The sequence below is a fragment of the Poecile atricapillus genome, chromosome 21, assembly GCF_030490865.1.
Source record: "Poecile atricapillus isolate bPoeAtr1 chromosome 21, bPoeAtr1.hap1, whole genome shotgun sequence".
Classification (NCBI taxonomy): domain Eukaryota; kingdom Metazoa; phylum Chordata; class Aves; order Passeriformes; family Paridae; genus Poecile; species Poecile atricapillus.
Genome location: NC_081269.1, coordinates 5,451,065 through 5,473,654, shown reverse-complemented (window position 1 = coordinate 5,473,654; position 22,590 = coordinate 5,451,065). Strand labels below are relative to the sequence as shown.

Sequence of the window (22,590 nt, the reverse complement as noted above, 5' to 3'; positions counted from 1 at the left end):
TCTCAAAGCCTCCCTGCTTCTCTGCTCCCCAGATCCTCCTGCTTCTACCACAAACTCCCAATGGACAAAGCTGGGTACAAGCATTTCACATTTTCTGCATACTGAAGGACAGGTTTCAGACAAAGCTCTCCTGCAAGCTTTACTCTGGTGGTCAGGAAAAGCAAGTTTTGGCTGCTTGCAAGTCCAAACCTGCATTTTTCCTGACTTTTCACTCTCACACACTCATTCTCTGTGAGACATATAAATTCCTGCTGCTCCTTTTTTACTGCAGTCTTCAACAAGGGACTGAGAATGAAAATAATCGAGAGAAGACCCAAACGAGTCAAAGACAAACAATATCAACAGCTGCACAAGATATCCAGAGTTTTATGAACCATAAAAGAGGTTTTATTCATTCTAAAAGTAACAGTAAAGTCATTACTGCATGTACCTGAACAGCATGTGCAATGTACACAGAACTGCTGGTTTATGGCACAATGAAGAAAAAACAAGATTGCAACAACACAGGTAATGATTTGGAAAGAAAAATTATAAGCACCATGGACACGGGGTTTGCTTGCTGGCATCAACAGATCCCAGGAAAGGCAGCAGAACTGAGATCATTAACACAGGATTATGCCACATACAGCAAAAATGATTTATCTTAAAGCCACTAGTCCTGTCCCCACACCAGCTTGCTGAGGAAGGCCTCTGGATAAGCACAGCAGTGATTTCATGTGGCTGGGGCACACCTATCAAACTGGGGCTCAGTTTTGTGCTATAAGGGGGGAACAATTCTGACAATTTTCTCCTTAACTTCATTGTTTTTGGCAACTGTCAATTAAGGCACCTACAGGAGTTGCTTCAAGGATCCTCGTGGGTCCCTCCCAACCCAGGATTTATTCTACTGGCACTGCAGTATTCTCAGATGATCTGTTACTTCTCAAAACCACCTCTGAGATGCTGGGCTGAGCTGCAGACAGGCAGGACATACCTCTGGCACTCCTACCAATACTTCATGAATTAGATCCCCTTCTTAGGACACCTCTGACTTGCAAAATTAAAGCTGGTTCACTCAGTAAGGACAGCAATAGCACTCCTGGGCTAAGCTACCTCTCTCCATAAGGAATTTTGTGGTCTGGCATGTCCCTTTGGATGGGGTTTAACTGGCAATGTGAAGATCTGGAGCACAGATCTTCCCCCTCCAAGCAGGACACTGCTGGGTGTCTCTGCTTCAGTCTGTACCTCACCCACACCAACAGCTCATCAGCTGCAGTGCTCTGAGGGGAAAACGCAATTAAAGCAGAACTCAGTCCTCCCTCCCCACTAAAAGCATGGCAGAGCCTTCTGGCCCCACCAAATCCCAAACCACAAACCAGCCTTGCAAAAAGCCCACAACAGCTTGATTGACTTTTGGGTCTCTTGGGTTTTCTCCCACAGATGAGCCAACACAGTGTTGAGGGGGAATTCACAGCTCCAAATCAAACTCCTCCTGTATTTCCAACTATTTAGCATTTAAAAGTTAGTAAGGACAAGCAGGGTGTCCCTCCCACACTGATCTGTCCTTTGAGGGAGGACTGAGGTGCAATCTTCAGGCGGACACTGCCGTGCTGGCCAATTCCTTGTTGTTAAATTCAGTCTTTTGCAGGGGACAGAGAAGCATCTTGGAAGTGGTTGTAGTCGTGTTTTGAATCCCAGATTTGTATCCACCTAGAAAAGAATTAACAGTTTCAGCTGTCAAAAGCACATGGGGATGTTGCTGAATGGAGTGAGCCTAAAAAGTTTCAGAGGAACAAAACAAAATGACCCTGCCAAGAGCTGCTGCTCTTGTGCAAATCCCAATACATTCCCTCTCCCAGAACCTACCAGGGCATTTGTTTTCTATCACAACAAAACTTCTGCTTTCATTAGTAGACAAATTACAGGGAGAGAGACTGCTGAGAACTTGCAAATTCAATTCCTGATTTTGGATTCCATCTTTGCTTGGAAGCACTTTGAATATTGGTAGCTATATTACTCAGGCTGCAGGTTTATCCCTAGGATTCAGATTCCAAAGGAAATGACCTGCACCTCTTTTTACCAGAGCACCAGACACCCTCTCACAACCATAACTGAAAATATGCCTTAAAAACTGCCAGCTTCTATCCTAAGAGTAAATGGTATTTTCCATATGACACTGCATGGCAAAGTTTAGACATTTGAAGTAAATTACCCAAGGATAGCTGCTGGAATAAGGAGGATTATAGCCCCAAAGAGAAATGGGAATCCCCTCATGAAGTGCAAGGTGGCAGGGTAGAGAGAGTTGAACACTCCTGTAGCCACGAGTGAACACAGCCCTTCCACACAGGCAACAGAAGCAAAGAGAGCACCTGGAAAAGAGAGATAAGAGGTTAATGGTGAGATAGGCTGCTGGTTATTGCCTATAAACACCTGTAACACACCACCCTCAGTGCATTCTGCCAATCTTTCCAAGGGTTTGCCCTCAGAGAGGTGTGTGAATGTCAAGTGTGATAAGGTGGGGCAGGACTGGCCTGGCACATCCAGCCTGTGGCCAGGACAACCTCACCAAACTGCAGGATTTGTATCAGGAGATGACCAGGCTATTTTCCACCAGCTGGACTGTAAATGCTCCAGCCCAGGGGTCTATAGATCCGTTTATTGCCTCTTATCACTTGTTAAACATTAAATACAGCAGAAGATTTAGCACCATAAATCCGCCTTATGTGCCATTGCCATTCTAAAATAAGAAACATGAATTGTGCAAAATCACCTCTCAATCATTGCCACTTGGACTCCCTCCTCCCCCTGCCTGCCTCAGAGACATTCCTGGGCTGAGTTCCACAGCAAGTGCAAACCCTCCAAGCACATAACTGCACAAAAGGCAGATCTGCTCCTCCTACGGGTTATCCATGATCTTTCACCATGGTCAATGATACAACCCTCCAACAACACCTGGTTCTTCCCACTGTTACTGATCTACAGAGCAAAGTCATGGTCAGGAGAATGACTCTTTTCTCCTCATTATATATCCCATTTTAGTTCTTGCTGCTTGTAAATGTTTTGGACATAAATGTATGGATGAATGAACTATTCCTGCTTTTCTTCCCTTGTTTTCATCTCGGAAATGCAGCAAGTCTGAATCAAATAATGACAATTATTTGGGAAAAAAAATGTACCTTGGGCCAGAGGGTGAATGCAGGGGCAAAGGAGTCCAGAGGAGCCAGGGAACTCCTAACCTCCCCAGAGTTTGGCTTCAATATTCCGAGAAAAAAGTGTTCCAGGATCTGGTTTACACACAGTGGTTAATTCCTTACCCTGTTCTGTCTCACTGACCAGCTTGGACAACTTGGATCTGATGACTGGAGTGGCTGCCATGGAAAGGAACAGAATTCCATAACCTGTGAGCAAGACAGCACATTAGGAAAAGCTCAACTGAAAAATAAAGTCTCCCAAGTCAGTCCCAGAAATCTGCAGCTGCTGGCAGTGTCTCCCTGCTACATTCAGACACAATTCACCCTCCTGGGTCTCACTTCAGTCAGTGTCTGCAGTGTAATACAGTTTTGGGAAGCCTGATGTTCTAGGAACTACATGGATGCACTTCCAACTTCAGTGTTTGGCCAGCCCTGCCCTTAGCAAGCCACAGCTTTGTTGGAGCACGAGGCAGAACATCCTCACATGCCTGAACTCCCCGTGAAGCACACTGCCAGCATCAACTTGCCGAAAGCCTGAGAACACAGGGATTCAAGCCTTCAGCATCACCTGTAAACATCAGTGGCGTTGTGGTAGCGAGGGAAATCACCACCAGCCCAGCAATGTTGGAGATCAGTCCTATCTCAGCCACCCAGGTGTCCTCAAGGCAGAGCTGCAGCAGCCTCAGCCCCGCCAGGCTGCTCAGGTAAGCCAGGTAGCTGGCGGCCGAGCCGTACCCGATCAGGTCAGAAGCCCAGCAGAGAGGGAAGCCGAGCTCATACAAAACATAGAGGTCCTTGGCTCCAAAATGCACCGTGACAATCAGAAAGAAAGCCAGGGAGTACAGAGCCAGCTTCCACCTGGAGCTCAGGTGCTCTGGGGCCGTGTACAGCCTGTACACAGCCTTGTAGTGGCTGAGCGTGAACAGCTTGGCCGCCTTCTTCTGTTTCACCGACTCCCGGAGGAAGAAAGCGGCGTAGAGAGTGGCAGCAAGGCTGGCAGCAAAGGCCAGCCAGAAGGGGTTGATGTAGCCCTGGGCCTTGCGCCACTGGCCACCACCGATGCTGGCCACCATGCCCGCGGTGCCCAGGCACGCCTCGAGGATGGCCACCCGGAACGTCCGCGCACGCCGCTCGCTGGTGTCGGCTACGTAGGAGAAGCAGCTGGCCAGGATCAGGTTGTAGTCGCCCGTGAGGCCGCTCAAGATGCGTCCCAGGAGGAAGAAGGCGACGTGCAGCTCCAGGTACATGACCAGCAGGTAGATGGCTGTCTGCAGGGCCATGCCTGCGGCCGGCAGGATGAGCGCCGGGCGCCGGCCCACGCTGTCGCTCCATGGGCCAAAGAGAGTCACGGAGAACAGGCTGACGAAGAAGCCTCCCAGGTTGATGTAGAGGTTCCAGTGGGACACCAGAGCTTCTACCTCCTGCAGGGGAAACAGGCGGCTGAGGAGCTCCAGCAGTACCCCGCTCCTCCTGGGGCTCCCCACTCCTCCTGGGGCTCCCCGCTTCCATCACGCTCCCCTTCCCCTCCGGGCCCCCTGCTCCCTTCGGAGCTCCACGTTCCTGACCTTGCTTCCAGGGACTCCCAGCTCCTCTCAAGCTCCCTGTTGTCCTTGGGGCACCTCTCTCCCCCCCCTGCTCCTCCAGAGCTTCCCTCTCCCCTGGGACCTGCTGTCCACCGTCAGCTTCCATTCCCTCCGTGCCTCCCCGGTCCCACGGACTCTCCCCCGAGTTCTCCATCTGCACCGGAGCTCCCCCGGGCTGTCCCGGGGCCCCCCGTTTCCCCGGTGTCCCCACCTGCCGCAGGGGGTCGGCGGTCCCGTTGCTGTCCCCGCAGCCGCTGGAGTCGGTGCTGTTGCGGTCGCTGTAGCCGCGCTCGGCTCCCAGCCGGTCCCACAGGTACTGGGTGGCCAGCGGGCCCTGCAGCCCCAGCGACACGGTGGCCAGGAACAGCAGCGGCTCCACGGCCAGCAGCGACGGGCAGCGCCGGCCGGGGGGCACCGGGGGCTCGGCGGGCGGCGGAGCGGCCATGGAGGGGCGGAGGCTCCGCCCGAACGGGAAGGGACCGACACAGCTCCGCCCGGATGGGGACTGACACAGTTCCTCCTGAACGGAAAGGGACTGACACAGCTCCTCCCGAACGGGACTGACACAGCTCCGCCCGGATGGGGACTGACACAGCTCCGCCCGGATGGGGACTGACACAGCTCCGCCCGAACGGGACTGACCCAGCTCCGCCCGATCGGGACTGACACAGCTCCGCCCGAACGGGAAGGGACCGACACGGCTCCTCCCGGATGGGGACTGACACAGCTCCTCCCGATCGGGACTGACACAGCTCCGCCCGGATGGGGACTGACACAGCTCCGCCCGAACGGGACTGACCCAGCTCCGCCCGATCGGGACTGACACAGCTCCGCCCGAATGGGACTGACACAGCTCCGCCCGGATGGGACTGACACAGCTCCGCCTGGATGGGACTGACACAGCTCCGCCTGGATGGGACTGACACAGCTCCGCCTGGATGGGACTGACACAGCTCCGCCCGGGTGGGACTGACACAGCTCCGCCCGGGATGGTTCAAGTTCCACTCCTCCCGGAACGAGACCCGTGGTCTCTGCCCGGAACGGGAGCGGCTCCTCTCGGAGCGATGCAGGCTCCTCTCGGAGCGATGCAGGCTCGGCTGGGAGCGATGCAGGCTCCTCTCGGAGCGATGCAGGCTCGGCTGGGAGCGATGCAGGCTCCTCTCGGAGCGATGCAGGCTCGGCTGGGAGCGATGCAAGCTGGGCTGGGAGCGATGCAGGCTCGGCTGGGAACGATGCAGGCTCCTCTCGGAGCGATGCAGGCTCGGCTGGGAGCGATGCAGGCTCGGCTGGGAGCGATGCAGGCTCGGCTGGGAGCGATGCAGGCTCGGCTGGGAGCGATGCAGGCTGGGCTGGGAGCGATGCAGGCTCCTCTCGGAGCGATGCAGGCTCGGCTGGGAGCGATGCAGGCTCGGCTGGGAGCGATGCAGGCTCGGTTCCGCCCGGAATGGGAGCGGCTGGGCTCTCCCCGCCGCCCGGGGGAACGCGGGCGCTCCCGAGACCCCTCGGTGCTGGCGCTGCAGCCAGCCCGGTGCTAAAGGTGCAGCCCTCAGGGGGGGATGCTCCACAAAACCATGCAATTGTTGAGGTGAGAAAAGCTCTCTGAGATCATCGAGTCCAAAAGCCACCGCTAAACCATGTCCCCAGGTGCCACATCTACACACTCCTGAATGCCTGCAGGGATGGGGGATGCAGGGATTGGGATCCCCTGCAGGGATGGGGCTCCACCACTTGCCTGGGCAGCCTCTGCTGGTGCCCAAACACCCTCTGGGTGAAGAGCCTTTTCCTAAAATGCAGCCTAAACCCCCTGACATTCCTTCATGCTGTTCCTTCGGGTCCTGTCACTGGTCACCAGAGAAGAGAGAACAGCCCCTGCCCCTCCAAAGTCTCTCATGAGGAAGCTGCAGAATGGGATGAAGGCTCCCCTCCATGTTCTCCATGCTCAATAAACCAAGCAAAACAAAAATCAACATCTTAACTGCACTAGGATCAGCAAAATACTGTATTTAACAATACATGCTCACTTCTGTTACTTTGTAGCATGTTATAAAATACTTCTTTTTATAAAGGACTTTATTTATAAAATAACTTATAAACTCATTTAATAAAGAAGGTTTTGGCTGTGCTGTTTGGTTTCCTGTGAGGTTTGCCTGCCTCGAAGAGCAGATCAGAAAGCAAAGACCAAGTTGTGATTTAAATTCAAAGCACACGGTTCAGAGTATTAGATTAACCCATTTATATAAACTCGAGCAGTTCCAAACTAATGTAAATTGGCATCACTCCTCTGACGGCACCAAGGTGCTCACAGGCCTCAGGAAAAGCTTGAACAAGACATAAACCACTTATTTTGTAGTTAAGCACTTCTATAACTCATTTTTATCATCTTTGAGAGTATTGTGACTCACATGACAGTGGCAGCCATCTCTGTGGAGGTGATACTTTTAAAGAATAGGCACAATTCTTCAGCTGAGACCCTTCCACCATTGGTATTTTCACTCCATAAATGGGGCTTCAGCTGGAGGCCAACCTTTGTGTTGCAGAGATTTAAGAACGAGCTGTTCTTTTAGATTTCCATTGCAACCTTTGGGCATAAGAGTAAAAAGCAGAAAAATGACCTTGCTGTTGGCTGCTTTTGCCACTACACCTTGTCAGGCAGTAATTAAACATCCAATGGACGCAAGATGTGAGGGAATAGAGTTAATTTGAAAGCGCTTTCTCATTCTTTTTGTACCAAGGATGAGATGCTAAAGCTCAGGGTTGGCACCAAGAAAGGTGATGCTGTTTGTTGTGAGCAATATGCCCAAGCCCAGCTTGCAAATCTGGCAGCTGATTTTCCATCATTAGCACTTTCTTGAGAGAAAACAAGCCCTGGCAGAAAAGGGATGAGAGGCAGAAACAGCAGAAGCTTTTTGTGGAGCTGACATCAGATGACCTAATGACCATGCTTCCCTTTGTATCTCTCTTCTTGAGAAAGCTATAAACAGTACCAAGGTGATTTATACCAATAAAATGGAAATGTTATCATCATTACCTGAGGGATGTGCTTGGATGATCCAACAAAGCCATCAACGTGGCATTAACAAGAAATATCCTTTGGACTTCAAATGATTTGTACTATTCCTGCAAATGTATGGAATCTAGTGATTCACAGCTTGTGTTTTGGGAGATGCCTGCAATTGGGACAAGAATCACTGGTAATTTCCCTGTAGCACCATTTCTTCTTAATTCTCCCCCACCCAATACACCCTGCAAGTTCCCAAAGCTGTGACTATAAACCTGCCAGATCAAAAATGTGGGGGGAAAAAGCAAAATAAAAAATAGCCCAGTGTCTGCAAAGGGATCCCTTGCAGCCAAGTCTTTCCCAATCCACTAAAACCAAAGGTAAGGACTGTCAGTCCCTTTCTGTGTGGGGACTTGAAGTGGCACCTGGTGACAGCAGCTCTGCCCAGTGGGTTTTGCTACCCAAAGTGAATTTCTCAGTGAACAAACATAAACATCATAAACAATGATTACATGACATAAACATTTTACTTTGGTGTTTCTAATCCCTGTATTTGAGCATTGTAGATGCAGATGTCGTTTTCAGTGTTCCTTCGTATTTTTTGAAAATGGAAATAATTTTTCAACCTGTTTTGGAGGGAGCAGTTTCTCTTTCTTGATAGGAGGAATAATAGTACCTATTCAAAGAGAGCATTATTAGAGACCAAAACATTGTATTTTTAAAAGTGTAGGTCATTCCAGGATGCTTTCAAAAACCCACTTGCTCCACAAGGAGTTAAATCTCTAATGGATTTATCACCTTCCCGAAAGATTCTCTTGAGAAAGTTCCTGCTCTGACACTCTTTACTGTCTCCTCCCTTCTTTGTTCTCTTCCTTCTTTCTCCGATTACAGTTCCAAAAACAACACCCAATCTCCCGAGGTCAATGGTTAATATTCCCTGGTGTTTATATAGGCTCCAAGCAGCAGATTCCAGGCCGTTCAGCACTGGGCTAGCTCCAGCACCATGGCTTTCTCCTGGCAGGCAGTGCTGGCCTGCAGGAAATATCTCATCATCGTCTTGGTGCCCCTCATCTTTCTCCCTCTGCCTCTGGTTCTGCCTACCAAGGTAAGGAATTTTTAAAGTTCGGTTTAAAACATCTCAGAGCTGCTGTTTTCAAGTGTAAAGAAGTTCTTTCTCAGAGCACCTGCATCTACTGCTTGGACATCTCTTTTCTTTTTTTCCTGAGCATATTGGGGTGATGTAAAACTTTGGGGCGTAGATGGATGAGCAGCAGCATCTGTGATCGCATCTTCTAGAGGAACACTCAGTGACGTGAGGTTTTGTGACTCTTGCTTTGCATCTGGCTCATTTAGACAAGGACTTTCTATGCTGAAGATTACTGGTGTGGACCTAAGGCTCAATATTAATCCCCCTTTTCATTTTCTAACAGTGTTCAGTCCTAATATTTTAATTTTTTCTGTGCTGTCACTGCTGCTTAGAAGAGGCATTGTTAGCCAGACAAGACATTCTGATAGATAAGAGAAAATAACATGAATTTCAGTCTTGCTTTAGCATATTTCTGTAAGAATCTTCCCAAACAAGAACTTTAAATTTAAAACACCAAGTTCTGGAAGACACCTGGCTCAGGGTTCCTGCAGGAAAAGTTGACTGGGGAGCTGTAGTATCTGGGCAGGTATTCCTGGGACATTGTTTATTTAAAGAGAGAGCTGGGAGCTGACAGACTCCCAGTCTTCTGCTGCTTCTTCATTGTTTCTTGCACTCCCAAGCTCTTCATGCAGAAAGATTTAATCTCTGGTCTCTTGTTACAGCCCCAGCACCACGAAAGAGCTCGTCCCAAACTGTCCCTCCTGTCACTTCTCTTTGGACACCAAGTCCTAACTCTTCTCTCTGCTCTCACCCTCCCAGTTCCTGCTGATTCCCAGTTTAGGCTCCTTCTCCAAGCTTCATTCCCCACCTCCCTAACTCTTCCCTGCCTGTCCCAAAGCTCTGTCATCCTCACAGCTCTGTTTCTGAGCTGGTCAGGTGTGGCCTCTCATTCCCTCACTGGGTAAATAAAATAGTTTAAATTATTACTTAAGAGCTTGTTAGGAAGAGGGGGAAAAAATAAAAACGATCTTTTTTTGCTAGTTAACTTTTCCATAGGCGAAGGAGTTACTGAAGTGAAAAGAGATCAGGATCAGGAAAGTTCTAAGGAGACAGAGTTGGGTTTGTTTTTTTTTTTTTGTCCTGAGGCCACGAGTTCAAACTCACTTGCTGGAGGCATTGTTACATACAGTGAGTCCTTGGAGTTACCTGTGGAATGATTTAGCAGTCTTGGTTCAGTTCCTCTCTGAAAATGACTCTCTCTGCTTTCTGTGCAGCCAGCAACAAGACAAAAATTGAAAACATGCTGGATTTTTCCCTTTGTGACTTAGGAGAACTTTAAGAAGGGTTTTTTTGGGGTTAAAATTGTGCACTGTGCCACTTCTGAGCAGGAAAAGCTGGTGCCTCTGCACACAGTGTGTGAGCCAGCAGCTACAGGGTGGAATTTCACATTTTTTCTGTTCTGTTGATCTATTAACCTGCCCTATAATGACATAGCACTGGACACTGAGCTATTATAATTGAGAGCAAACCATGCTAAAAATCTTACTTAAAGGCAGACGAATGTCCTTACAGGATGGCCGACTTTGGGAAAACACTTCTCCAGTTTTTCCTGAGAGCCTGTTCGCAGAAGGATGGAAGGCAATGGCACAGTTCCTACAAGATACATCCAAAAGCTCTGCTAGGGTCTCTCAAAAGGCACTTGTCTGTGTTTTTTAATAACAAAAATGGAGAAAAAGGATTGTCGATAGTGCAAATTGCTCTCAGTGATCAGCAGGATGAATAATTGAGGTTCTTAATTCTCTCGTTCAAAAATAAGGCTCAAAAAGGAATATTTTCATGTCCTTGGGAATCCCTCAGATTTACTTCTTCAGCCTGGCTGCTTTGGTAATTCTCACCTAGACTGCTGTCTTCTCTCCTCTGTGCTGCTCAGCTCCCTGCTTTCCCTTTCCCTTTCCCTTCAGCAGCTCTGGAACCTCCACACCACATTCAGAATTCCTGAGTGCGTTCCAAAACATCCCAAATTCAATCCTGCCACCCATTATTCCAGCTCCTTGGTTTAATCTTCTGTAATCCACCTCATCACTACAGTTAATGTCATTCATACTGCCCAGTCTATTTTAGTGGACATCCTTTATCCCAGACCACACATCCATGGTTTCCTTCCTTTGGCTTTGGTGTCTCCAAGAATTTTTGCAAGTTCCAAAGTGCAGAAGACACCAAAACCTCCTCTTACTTTCTTCCTCAGCCCAATCAAATGCCACTGTTGTGACAAGTAATTCTGAATGTTTTCTGTGTACAGGGACTGACTTAAACATTTTTACATGAAATCTGGAGTGAATGGCCAAAGCAGAACTAAATTAAGGTTTTCTCAGAAAAAGAGTGACGTGAAATAGGAGATCTCATTTTCCTCAAACAAACAAGACCAAGTCAGTGGAAGCTGAAATGATCTGCAGCCAGTCTGCCAGTGAGCCTTTCAAAGTCTCTACTAAGCTAAAAATCAAGTGAAAAGCTATAAAAGTATTTCCAGTACAAGGAGTCCAGGCTGCTGGGATTAGCTGAGGTTCACCTGGGCCATGACCTGAAGCCTGTGAGGAAACAGGTGGAGAAGCCTTGACTGGATCAGTAACTGATTCTACAGCTCAAGGACATAAATAGAGAATATAACACCATCAGCACAATCAAGAAGCCTTGATTCAGTGACTGCCAATCCCTTATCATGAAAGGTCCAAAGTCATCCACTCTTCTTTCCCTCTGGTACTGTTTCTGCCCCCGCTGAAGGCCTCATCTTCTCCTCAGAGTTCTGAGGAGATTGCTGCACGGTTTGTCATTTGATTAGGATCTGCACAGGTCAGAGGCCAGATGGGAGAGAAGCACAGGAAATAACCTTTTCTCTAATCCTTTTATCAGGCAGTGAATGTAATTATGGGGCCTTGGCTTCTGGAAAGCCCCAGGTTCGATGTTCATCGTGTTCTGACTGTGTGTCCCCTTCCCCTGGCAGGAGGCACTGTGTGGCTATGTGATCATAGTGATGGCACTTTTCTGGTGCACAGAAGCCCTGCCTTTGGCTGTCACAGCTCTCCTGCCAGTCCTGCTGTTCCCACTAATGAATATCATGGACTCAACAACAGTAAGAGATCTCGCTCCATGTATTAATCAGTCAGCTGCTTTTATTCTGGGATTATTCCTCAGCATTATATTATGATCATCATCATAATCACTATATTTATATGATTGATATCATTATTATTTCATTTTACTTAAATTTTTATTATTCCTTTTACTGTTCTCTGTCATCTCCATGGACCAGAACTTGCACGAGCCCAGAGTGAGCTCTGGGTGGAGCTGCTAATCTGAAATCAAAGCAAATTCCCCTTCCAGATGCAACCCAGAGTTACTCCCTGCTGATGCCTTTGGAATAAACTCCCTCAGAAAATGCCCCCTCTCTCCTGTGACTCTTCCCTCTCCCTTCTGCCCCTCCAGGTGTGTCAGGAGTACCTGAAGGACACCAACATGCTGTTTCTGGGGGGGCTGATGATGGCCATTGCCATCGAGAACTGGAACCTGCACAAGCGAGTGGCTCTGAGGGTCCTGCTCATCACAGGTGTCAGGCCAGCCCTGTGAGTTACACTGGGGCAAATGCTGTGGGATAAAGGATTTTATGGCATTAGATCCCCATTTCTGATGGGAATCCACAAATCTTGCCCTACAAATGCTTTCCTACAGCCCAAGTGAGTTAGTGCCTGAGCAAACCCTGCAAATGGGGATCCTTTGAGGTGTTACACTCTTGGTGTGTCTTTTTGGGTTTTGGGTGGGGTTTTTTTTTTTTGTTTTTTTTTTTTATTCCAAAAGGGTTTTAGGTGGAGAAATAGCAACAAGAGAGCCAATGCTGGAAAAAGAAGGCTGCTGCCAGGCTGGGCCTGGAGCACAGCTTTGGGCAGTCAGGAAAAACCTCAGCTGGAATTCAGAAAACATGGACACTCTGTCTGCTGATGATTGCAAAGAGGAGAGGAAATACAGGGGTGCTTGTTTGGAAAACAACAAATGTTTTCCAGACTAGAACTTTAAGCCCTGCACAGGCTACATCACCCTGTTTAATCTGTTTCAGCTCATAAGAAGAGGGAATACTGTAGGAAATTACAAAGTGATAGAATAAAAATGCATACAAGATAAACCCTTTTTCATCTGATATATAATCTACATCTCATCTAAAGAATAATTTTGAGACAAATAACAGAGTAATACTGAAACGAGGATTAGAATTTTAGATGAGAAAGAAGAGGATCTTAAATAATAGAGGTGGGATAAAACAAGAGAGAAAAAAAAAAGATATCATCTTCCCTATGGCTTAAACTGATTGCCATTTGGGATCAAATTCAGCTTGCAATTCCTCTTCAAAATATATTATAATGCATTAACATGTGTTATTGAGAAATGTCTTCTCCAGAAGGATGTGGAATAAGCAGGATGTGACTGGATAAACTGCTTGCTCCAAGCTACCAGATTCCACTTTCTTAGCCATAAAAATGTCAAAAATATGGGTTGAAAAAGAAAAATTATCTTAAATCTTAACTATGTCTCTCACAAAACAGACCAGAGCAGGAGGAAGTGCTGGGTGGGGATTGCTGAGCATTTTCCAAACCCTGCATTAGCAGCTGACTCTTTGTAACAAAAATAAAGAGCATTGCAGGGCTGAGTTCTGATCCAGCTTTTCCAAACCTTCTTATTTCAGGCTCCTGATGGGTTTCATGATCGTGACAGCCTTCCTGTCCATGTGGATCAGCAACACAGCCACCACTGCCATGATGGTCCCCATAGCACAGGCAGTGATGGAGCAGCTGCACAAGTCAGAAATTGAGTCTGACACCACTGACCAAGGGTCTGAGCACACCAACAAAGCCTTTGAGCTGCAGGAGAAGCCACCTGAGAGCTTCAAAGAACCAGAGGAAAAAGGTGAATGGGTTGTGGGTGGTTTTCTCTTCAGGTTGATGGAGGATGACCTGGTGCTTTCTTTTCTCACAACAATTCCTTTGTTAAAATTCTAAAAGAAGGTTGTCCCCAAATCATCCTGACTGCAGCACACAGCACTGCTGAGGCTCTTCCAAGAACCAGACAAAACTACAGTGAGCTACTGACTTGGCTGAAGTTAAATCAAAAATACAAAGAGGTTATAGCTACTCAATAAAAAGACAAAAAGTACAAATTCTCCAATTTCCAGGGGAAGACTTTACATCAGGCTTCCTATCTCCCTGCATATTTATGTCTGTTCAATTATTATCTACTGTGTAACTTATAACAGGGCATTCCCAAGGGAAAATTTCTGGCCTATTTCCAGCTGGAAGGTTAGGGATTAAAATGATTGTTCTAATCCAAAGGTACACAATCAAGCAGCAATATCTCTTTACCAGCTGTCTTGCCCTTCTCCCCATTTTTGAGGTGATTCCAGTGTTTCTGAACATGGACCTCAGTGCTGGTGCAGGAAATGTTCCCTTCAGCCCAGCTCCTCCAACTCTGCTTTAATTCCCTGAATTCTTGCCTCACCCCCCGGCTCAGACATCGCCCTCATTCACAAGGAAGTGTCAGCAGTGGGTTCAAACTTTATCACACATTTCAAATTCCCCTCTGAAAAACTGTTCTGTGTCAAGACAACCAGCGAAAATGGGAAGAAGATCAAAAAATTAACAATGCCAGCCTTAAAATGAAGAACTTTGGGTTCCTTCAGCTTTGAATCCATTGTGTTCTAGCCTTGAAATATTAAATAATGCAGGCCCAAGGCCTTTTCCTGTCCAATATCCTCCTGCATCTCTTTTGTTCCTTGGCATCTAGGTAATTCTCATGTCCTGACAGTGGAGGAAGAGAGTAAGAGAAATGAAGAGATTGAGAAGAAACATTTGAATCTCTCCAAGGGAATGTCCCTCTGCATTTGTTACTCATCCAGCATTGGAGGGATCGCCACTCTGACTGGGACAACACCAAACCTCGTGCTGCAAGGACAAATTAATGAGTAAGTCTGGGATTCCATACCCCCAAAACTGCAGCATTGTGCTGCAGCTGACCCCCAGGCAGCTCTGAGAAGGAAAATATCGGTCTGGTCCCTTTCCTGGGAGCTGCTTTTCCTTAATGGTCCCCACTGAACCTCCCCTTTGCTGACTCATTAATGGAGGACAAAAGAGAATGTGGAATTCTGGATGCTAACAGCCACCTGCATTTTCCAGCCTCTTTAAAGACAACGGTGGCATCATCAACTTTGCCTCCTGGTTCTCCTTTGCCTTCCCCACCATGGTGCTGCTGCTGATTTTGGCGTGGATTTGGCTGCAGATCCTGTACTTGGGCTTCAAGTGAGTTCCCCTGAGCCCCTGCACTGGGGCTCTGATCGAGGGCTGGTCCAACACCAGGAACCCTTTTACTGATGACAAAAATCACACAGGAGGTGACAAAGCCCTGGCAATACAGAGACCAGAACAGAACTCTCAGTGCCTGTTAAAATTCTGCGAGTTTTTCTTCGAGGGATCTGATCAAATCCTATCTAAATGTACTCTGTAAATGAAAATAGGGAGCTCTGAGTGCACATGACCTGTTCTGCAGCATTGCTGTCGTGTCCTAGGAGATTGCTGTGCTCCAGAGCAGGAAATTGGTTTCTACAGAGAGCTGGTAAATGCCTTTGTGACCAGGGCTGCTCCAGACCTAGATTAGTTCTGTGCTGGTTCTGGTGCAGATCACCCAACACAACCAGTTTGCATTGCCTGCCTGTTTAATTCTCAGCTTATCATGTTTGTATTATCCCAACTTCCCTAATTTTACATGGAAAGAGTGCTGTTACACCTGAAATGGTATTCTTGCCTTCAAATTCCTCCTTTCAAATTCTCATTATCAATTTAAAAAGCTCTTTACTTCCCAGTGATCAAGCAGCCTTGTCAATCACATTAACATTGTCCCAGTCTAGTGGAAGGTGTCCCTGCCCATGGCAGGAAATTGGAATGAAATGGAATTTAGGGTCTCTTCCAACACAAACTGTTGTGTGATTCTGTAATTTTTTTCCTCATGTGCCCAGATATCTCACTTCTTTACATTTAAATAATGAGCTTTTATGAGCAGGAAGCTTTTTTCTCGTCATCTTGCCAAGACATGCAGCTCCTACTCACCATGGTTGCAAATTATAATATATTTAATTTCAATATTCATATGTAAATAGATATAAAGGCATTATGATTGAGTACAAAATTTAGATTTTTAACTCTCGGGATACCTGGCAAATTTCTCTGACATTTCTCATCCGTTTTCTTCCAGTTTTAAGAAGAATTTTGGTTGTGGTGCCGGTCCTGCTGCCAAGGCTAAGGAGAAACAGGCCTATGAAACCATCAAGGAAGAGAGCAAGAAACTGGGCAAAATGAGATTTGCAGAAATAGAAGTTTCAATCCTCTTCATTCTCCTGGTGGTGCTGTGGTTTACAAGAGAACCTGGATTCATCCCAGGCTGGGCAACCGTTCTCTTCAACAATGATAATACAAGGTAGTGCTGCTTCTCCTCCTCACTTTGAATAAAAATGGAATTGGCTGGATTTTACCCAGCTGAAAACACATCTGAATAAACACCTGACTGCTCTATTGCAGCTATGTCACCGATGCTACTGTCGCCCTCTTCATTTCCATTTTGCTCTTCATCCTCCCTTCTGGCTTTTCCAACCAGGACAGAGATGAAGAGCAAACAGGTGAGTCCCTGAAGCACCAAAAATGGGCAGTCTGAATAGGTACTTGGGAAATTTTCACATTTTTAGTTCACAAAGGAAACTTCAAATATTCAATAACAATTCAAGCTGCTCTTCTAGCTGTGTGCTTTGGGTTTGGCAAAGCACATATTGCATGAAATTCTCTGTTTCTCATCATTTAACTAATTAGGAAACTCTTATCCTAATTATCAGTGTTCCTGCTCCTGTTATACACATTTGTAAAGGATTCTGAGCTGGAATCTTCAGGAGGGAATACAGGACTTAAGAGAAACACACAGAGCTGTTGCCACACCTTTAACTCACCCTTCCTTGCCTCCTACTGTGCTTCTTGGAGCAGCTACAGATCATTCATTAGAGCTTTTGCAAGTCAAGTTTGAAAACCTTTGTTGGTGGTGCTCCCAGCATTCGCTTCAGGAGATCATTCCAGAGTTTGCTGACAGCAGGGATTCCTGATGCTCAGACCAAACTCACCTCCCACCAAGAAGTTCTCCTTTCTTTGGAGAGTCTGACGTGGCTTCACCAAATCTCTCTTGGGTTCCAGAGGGCAGAGCAAAGTTCCGGGCACCTCCAGCCCTCCTGGACTGGAGAACTGTTCAGGAGAAGATGCCGTGGAACATCGTCTTCCTGCTGGGAGGTGGCTTTGCCTTGGCCAAAGGCAGTGAGGTAACATTCCTCAGCTCAGATTTGTGTCCTCCTGGGTGCTTTCTTTGCTCTTCCTGCTGTCCCAGGACACAAGAGGGCACACTGGGAGCATCAAATGCTCCTTTGGTAAGCTCTTAAGGAAAGAGCCATAACACAGTTGCATATGTGCAGCACAGTCAGTTTTTAGTCTGCCATTAGTGCTAAACAAATAACAATTTGAATCCTAGATAAACTCCTATGCTAGATGCAATAAAACCCCAAAAGGGGTTGAATAAGAAAATATTTTGCTTGCCAACTTTCATCTGGAAGTGGTATTTTAACTCTCACACATGGCAGCACCTAGCATTCCTGTCATTCACTGCACTCCTGGAGCTGGGACCATCCTTGGGATCCCGGGATCAGGATAAATCCTGGTTGTTCCCCGTGCCGTGGGATGGCACCGCCAATCAGGGCAGCACAGTTAATTGTGTTTCTAGAAAAGTGGTTGATTAAGAAACTGCCCCAACACCTCAAAGGCTCTTTTAAATAAAATGTAATTGATGAGGCCACCATGAGGAGATGATTTACCCAGGAGGGGTCCCCAAAGTATTTCAAACCAAGGATTTATGGAAATAGGATTTAAATTAAACTGTTAGAAGAGAAATGTAGAGCTTGCTAGAGAAACTTCAGGAGCAGGAAAATAACATCTGCAGGAGTGAGCCCAGTGCTACACATTATTTTTCAGTAATGATTTGAGTGATGGAACAGACAATCCTTTTATTAAATCTATACACAATAAAGAAATTCTAAAAGGCTTCAAGCACCTAGAAGTACTAGCTTAGAATTCAAAGATCAAAATTAAAATGGAAAAGCACGTGTCTGGAAAAGGAAATATTTAATTTAATTATATTAATAATTAAAAATATTTTAATTTATGCTAGAATAAATAATCAAACACATAAAAGCTGCTGCAGAAAGCCCAGAATGACAGAGTGGATGCTGCTACTTCCCAGTGACTGACAAGGATGAAGGGTGTGAAAAGATTCAGACAGTTATTAAGATCTGAGGCAGTGTGATGAAATGACATTAAATCACTACAGCATGTGATAAAATATATATAAAAATATTTTAGGAAATGAATTCAAATATCTTTGCTTACATTAAAAAAAAAATGTGCCTGAAATATTGATCACGTACAAGTAATGATCTGAAGAGAGAAATAATTATTTGCTGTCAATAATGCACTATAAATGCAGGAACTCCTACTTTCCAGTTCCTTGGATGGGAAATAATGGGGTTTTGTTGTTGTTGTTGAACCTGCTGAACAATCCAATGTGTTTTTCAGCAGTCTGCACGAGAACTGCTGTGAGAAGGGAGGGAATGAGAGCTTCACCAGGGCACTGATGTGGCTGTTCCCTGCCCAGCCTGGCACCCCTCTTTGCTGTGTTGCAGGAATCTGGTCTGTCTGCGTGGTTGGGCACGCAGCTGACACCTCTGCAGAGCATCCCTCACCCGGCCATCACCTTCCTGCTGTGCCTCCTCATCGCCACCTTCACCGAGTGCACCAGCAACGTGGCCACCACCACCCTCTTCCTCCCCATTCTGGCTTCAATGGTGAGCCCCAGCCTTTCCAAATACTCTTTATCAGGACATTCTTCAGCTCCTCAGCTGTCAAAACTCACTGGCTGGCAAAGCCAAGCGCTGCTTCCTGTGTCCCATCAGGACTTAGAACAAAAATCTGAGTGTGCATATGCAAACACACACCGTGCTTAGTTCCACCTTTCTGAAATCATTGCTGGTGAAAAGCAAGGGATTAAATTCATTGGCATATGAAGACTTTGCCTTCTGGCCTAAACATGAGGTCACTGCCAGCTGTACTTGTTTTTTCCAATTTGTTCTGCACGGGGACAGCACCAGCAGCAGCATTTCCTTGCCTGCAACATTCCATGACCGTATTTCACCCATTTCACCCCCACCACTGGCCTTCCAGAAGTCTCTGAAGGTGATAGCATGACCTAATTCAGACTTCTGCATTTCCACAGGAGATTCCTGTGGCTGGGGCAGGCAGAGTTCTGCAAACTGGAAAGCTGGTTTCAGATAGAAACTGGAATGAGCTCCTCCAAAATCTTTTTGCATCTTTTTGTACAGACTCCAGCCAACCTCTAAGCCAAAGCTCTCACCTTCAGAGCTTCACCTGCCTCCCCTGATAATTTAATTTTGTTCTTAACCATTTTGAAACCAGAGTTTAGAGCTGAATATAAGCATTATTTATCCATTTATAACAACACAAAGCCCTGACCACAAAATCAATTCTTGCATCTGCTGCATAAAGATGCTGGAAGTGTCTAAAGCAGCGCCAAAATATGAGTGGCTGCAGTGTTTGAAGAAGAATGAGACTTCTGACATGAACAAATACAATCAGATTTCTTCCAGAAGGTTTCTGTGCATTTCTGGGTATCAAAACCATCATCTCTGCTCTCTTTTTTGTGCACAGGCTGAAGCAATTTGCCTCAACCCTCTCTATGTCATGCTGCCCTGCACACTCTCTGCATCGCTGGCCTTCATGCTCCCCGTGGCAACTCCTCCCAATGCCATTGTCTTTTCCTATGGACAGCTCAGGGTTATTGATATGGTGAGGAAAAAGAAACCAAACAACGTTTTCTTTCCGAAATTTTCACCCCTAGGTTTGATCTTTCCTTTTCCCAATGCTGGTTCTCCTTGGGGCAGCATTAGAAAAGTCATTGTGCCCGGCTTATGTCAAGTGGAAAGGAGATGTGTGTGTGCAAAGAAAGGGTCACACTGTCTCTAATACACTCTGAGAATCTTATAAAGGTGCTAATGAGCTTTTAAAGAACAGCCAGGGCTTCTTGAAGATTTTATAATAAGAGCTGGGAATGTCCAACTGCTTGAAAAATCCAAATATAGAGCATGAGGGTGTCAAAGAGCCCTGTCACCTGGGCAGTCCTTCTGCAGGGACAGGGAACAGCCTGGCACATCTCACTGGGTGCCCTGACACCTCAAGAAATCACTAAAGATGCAAGGACATCGGTGCCATGTCTCTTGATAACTTCCCTAACTTATCATTGATCCAAGAAGAAACCCAAAGTTAGAGAGAAATACCAGGTCAGAAGAGACTTGGATTAAAAGGATTTTGGGACTTGTAGTTTTAAGAGTTTTATCCAATGGAAACCTTTTGCTTTATGCAAATTACGTTTGTGAGGAAAAACAACTTAAATGTAATTTGGTGGAGGTGTGAAAAAACCTCAAAAGAGAAAATCAAACCATGCAACCCATCCCAACCATCAAGGAAGGAAAAAGGTGCTCAGGGCTGCTAACAAGGCTTCTCTTTTATAATTCTAGGCCAAAGCTGGGTTTGTTCTCAACATCCTGGGAGTTCTGACCATCACTCTGGCCATCAACACCTGGGCTTCATCCTTGTTCCAGCTGCAAACCTTCCCATCGTGGGCAAACAAGTCTGGGAACTGTCTGTGACGTGAGGAGGAGGCAGAACCACGGCTGCTCCTGCCAGAGCTGCAAGGACAGCAGGACTGTCACCCCCAGAGGCAGAGGTTTAGAGAAAAGCCTGTTGTGTGGAAAAGGACAGGTGAAATCCTCCTGTTGATAACAGCAGTGAAATTGCCCGGCTGCTGCTCGGGTTTGTCACCCCAGCAGGAGGATGAGGTGGCTTCTGGCTTTCCAGCCCTCCCACCTTTAGATTTTCTGCCTCTGCAGGGGTGTTTGCCCCCAGTGCTTTTCCAGCAAGTCTGAAATCTGCAGCAAGTAAAAAAATAAGAGAGGTTTGAATACAGGAGAGGAAGGAGAGAGAGACTCTGAGTTCCTGATTTCATGCACAGATCTGTGCTGTCACAGCTCTCCACCTGTCTATGTGTAAATGTGCAAGGTGTACATGATTGTTATGTACTCTGTGGGCACTGACAGCAAGCTGTGATCACTGAAAAATCATTTTGAAATATATTTATTTTCAGTCCCAATGTTAGGAATGTAAAAGATTATTTTTCTTCCAGAACATCCGCCCCAGTGTTATTTATGTCAGATTGCAGCCTGCAAGTTCATAATAAGACCTTTCCCTGAAAAGGAGAGAATCTCTATGTCCTAAAATATACATGATTGCATTAAAGATTTATTTTTTTTTAATGTACCCCTGTGTTCTGCAGTTTATTTTATTATAAATCACTGCTTCTGCTTTCCAGGTATCAACTGTTTGTCCATGTGCTCACTTACAATATCTTTAAATAGTCACAGAAATCAGCATAGCTGATTTTCTCTTATCTTTAAAGTCATAATTACATTGTTATTATTACTGAGACAAATATCTTGGAATGTCCAGCCCAAGATTGTCCTTGTTAAAAGCCTATTATGTATCCTGTTACATATCTAATCCCTATTCTGCTGGAGCTGACTTTCAGTAGCAGATAAATTCCCAATGACCAAACTGACAAATATCCAAAGGCACTCTGCCAAAACAACCTCTCAGTGCCATAAATGAGGCTGGGCTCAGACAGAGCAGTTATTCAATGTGTGCCCCTGAAACCTCTGTTCTGCTGTTCCCTGCTTAAACACAAAGTGCATTTCTGAAATCCCACTCCGATGGGATCTCCACACTGGTTCCATGAGAAAATGACCGAATTTCACTCTAAAAGAATATGCTCTCCCTAAAATCTTTCTTTTTTTCTTTATCCTATGCAATGCAATTTTGATTCATAAAATGCCTGAATTCACTGACTTGCAGCATTTTTTTCCAGTTCCAAATATCCAGATAATTCTGGTGTCTGCTGGTCACTGATTCCTCAGCACTGATGATTCCAGTGTCTGTGGAAATCACTGTCTTGGAAAGAGCAGCCTGGTGTTAATCCTGGTGGCTTTGACAGAGTTTTAATTTGATGTGAGATAGATATCCAGCAGAATACCCATAGCTCCAGAAGGAAAGGCATTTACTCTCTGTTGCTAATGAGCTCCTGGGTAACAGATTTCAATCACTTAATGACTTGCTTGGGTCACTGCTGCACCACTCTCCCTTTGTGTCTCCCTCTATCAAATAACACCCAAATCTCTCTAAATATTTTCATTACCCTGCTCACCCTCTGTCTGAAGACTTAAAAATGACAAACTGGAGCAGATGATTTGCTGAGAGCCTCTCCCTTCTCCCTCCCTTTGTCTCCAGCATCAGGGCAGTGTGTTCTGCTTTTGTTTGCTTTTTGTTTTCTTTGAAATACTCGCGCAGACTTTACCTGTCCTCCTAAATTACTGCTTAGCTAAGCAGGAAAGGTGGAATTCTTATAACATTTCCCGTCAGCCTCTCCTTCCAGCCATTTTAAAACTGTGTTATGGTTCTTTGAAGTCTTTTCTATTAGTCTACATTATTCAGAGGCTGTGGTGTGCATAAAGTA

At 46.2% G+C, this 22,590-nt stretch overlaps 2 protein-coding genes across 2 annotated transcripts; one reads left to right on the top strand and one right to left on the bottom strand.

The window, feature by feature from the left end:
- Positions 1–339: 339 nt before the first annotated feature.
- SLC46A1 (solute carrier family 46 member 1) lies at positions 340–5,312 on the bottom strand. The gene is made up of 5 exons (XM_058854186.1): positions 4,965–5,312; positions 3,739–4,591; positions 3,294–3,377; positions 2,192–2,348; positions 340–1,689 (listed from the first exon to the last, which is right to left on the bottom strand). The coding sequence occupies exons 1-5, from the start codon at positions 5,196–5,198 to the stop codon at positions 1,614–1,616; spliced, it is 1,404 nt and encodes a 467-aa protein (XP_058710169.1). The 5' UTR covers positions 5,199–5,312; the 3' UTR covers positions 340–1,613.
- Positions 5,313–8,733: 3,421 nt separating this feature from the next.
- Positions 8,734–21,298, top strand: SLC13A2 (solute carrier family 13 member 2). Its single transcript, XM_058854405.1, has 12 exons — positions 8,734–8,856; positions 11,837–11,965; positions 12,319–12,455; positions 13,568–13,788; positions 14,662–14,839; positions 15,051–15,173; positions 16,123–16,344; positions 16,446–16,543; positions 17,103–17,224; positions 18,635–18,796; positions 19,677–19,814; positions 20,543–21,298. Exons 1-12 carry the CDS (start codon positions 8,755–8,757, stop codon positions 20,672–20,674), a joined length of 1,764 nt encoding a protein of 587 aa, XP_058710388.1. The 5' UTR covers positions 8,734–8,754; the 3' UTR covers positions 20,675–21,298.
- The last annotated feature ends 1,292 nt before the right edge of the window (positions 21,299–22,590 follow it).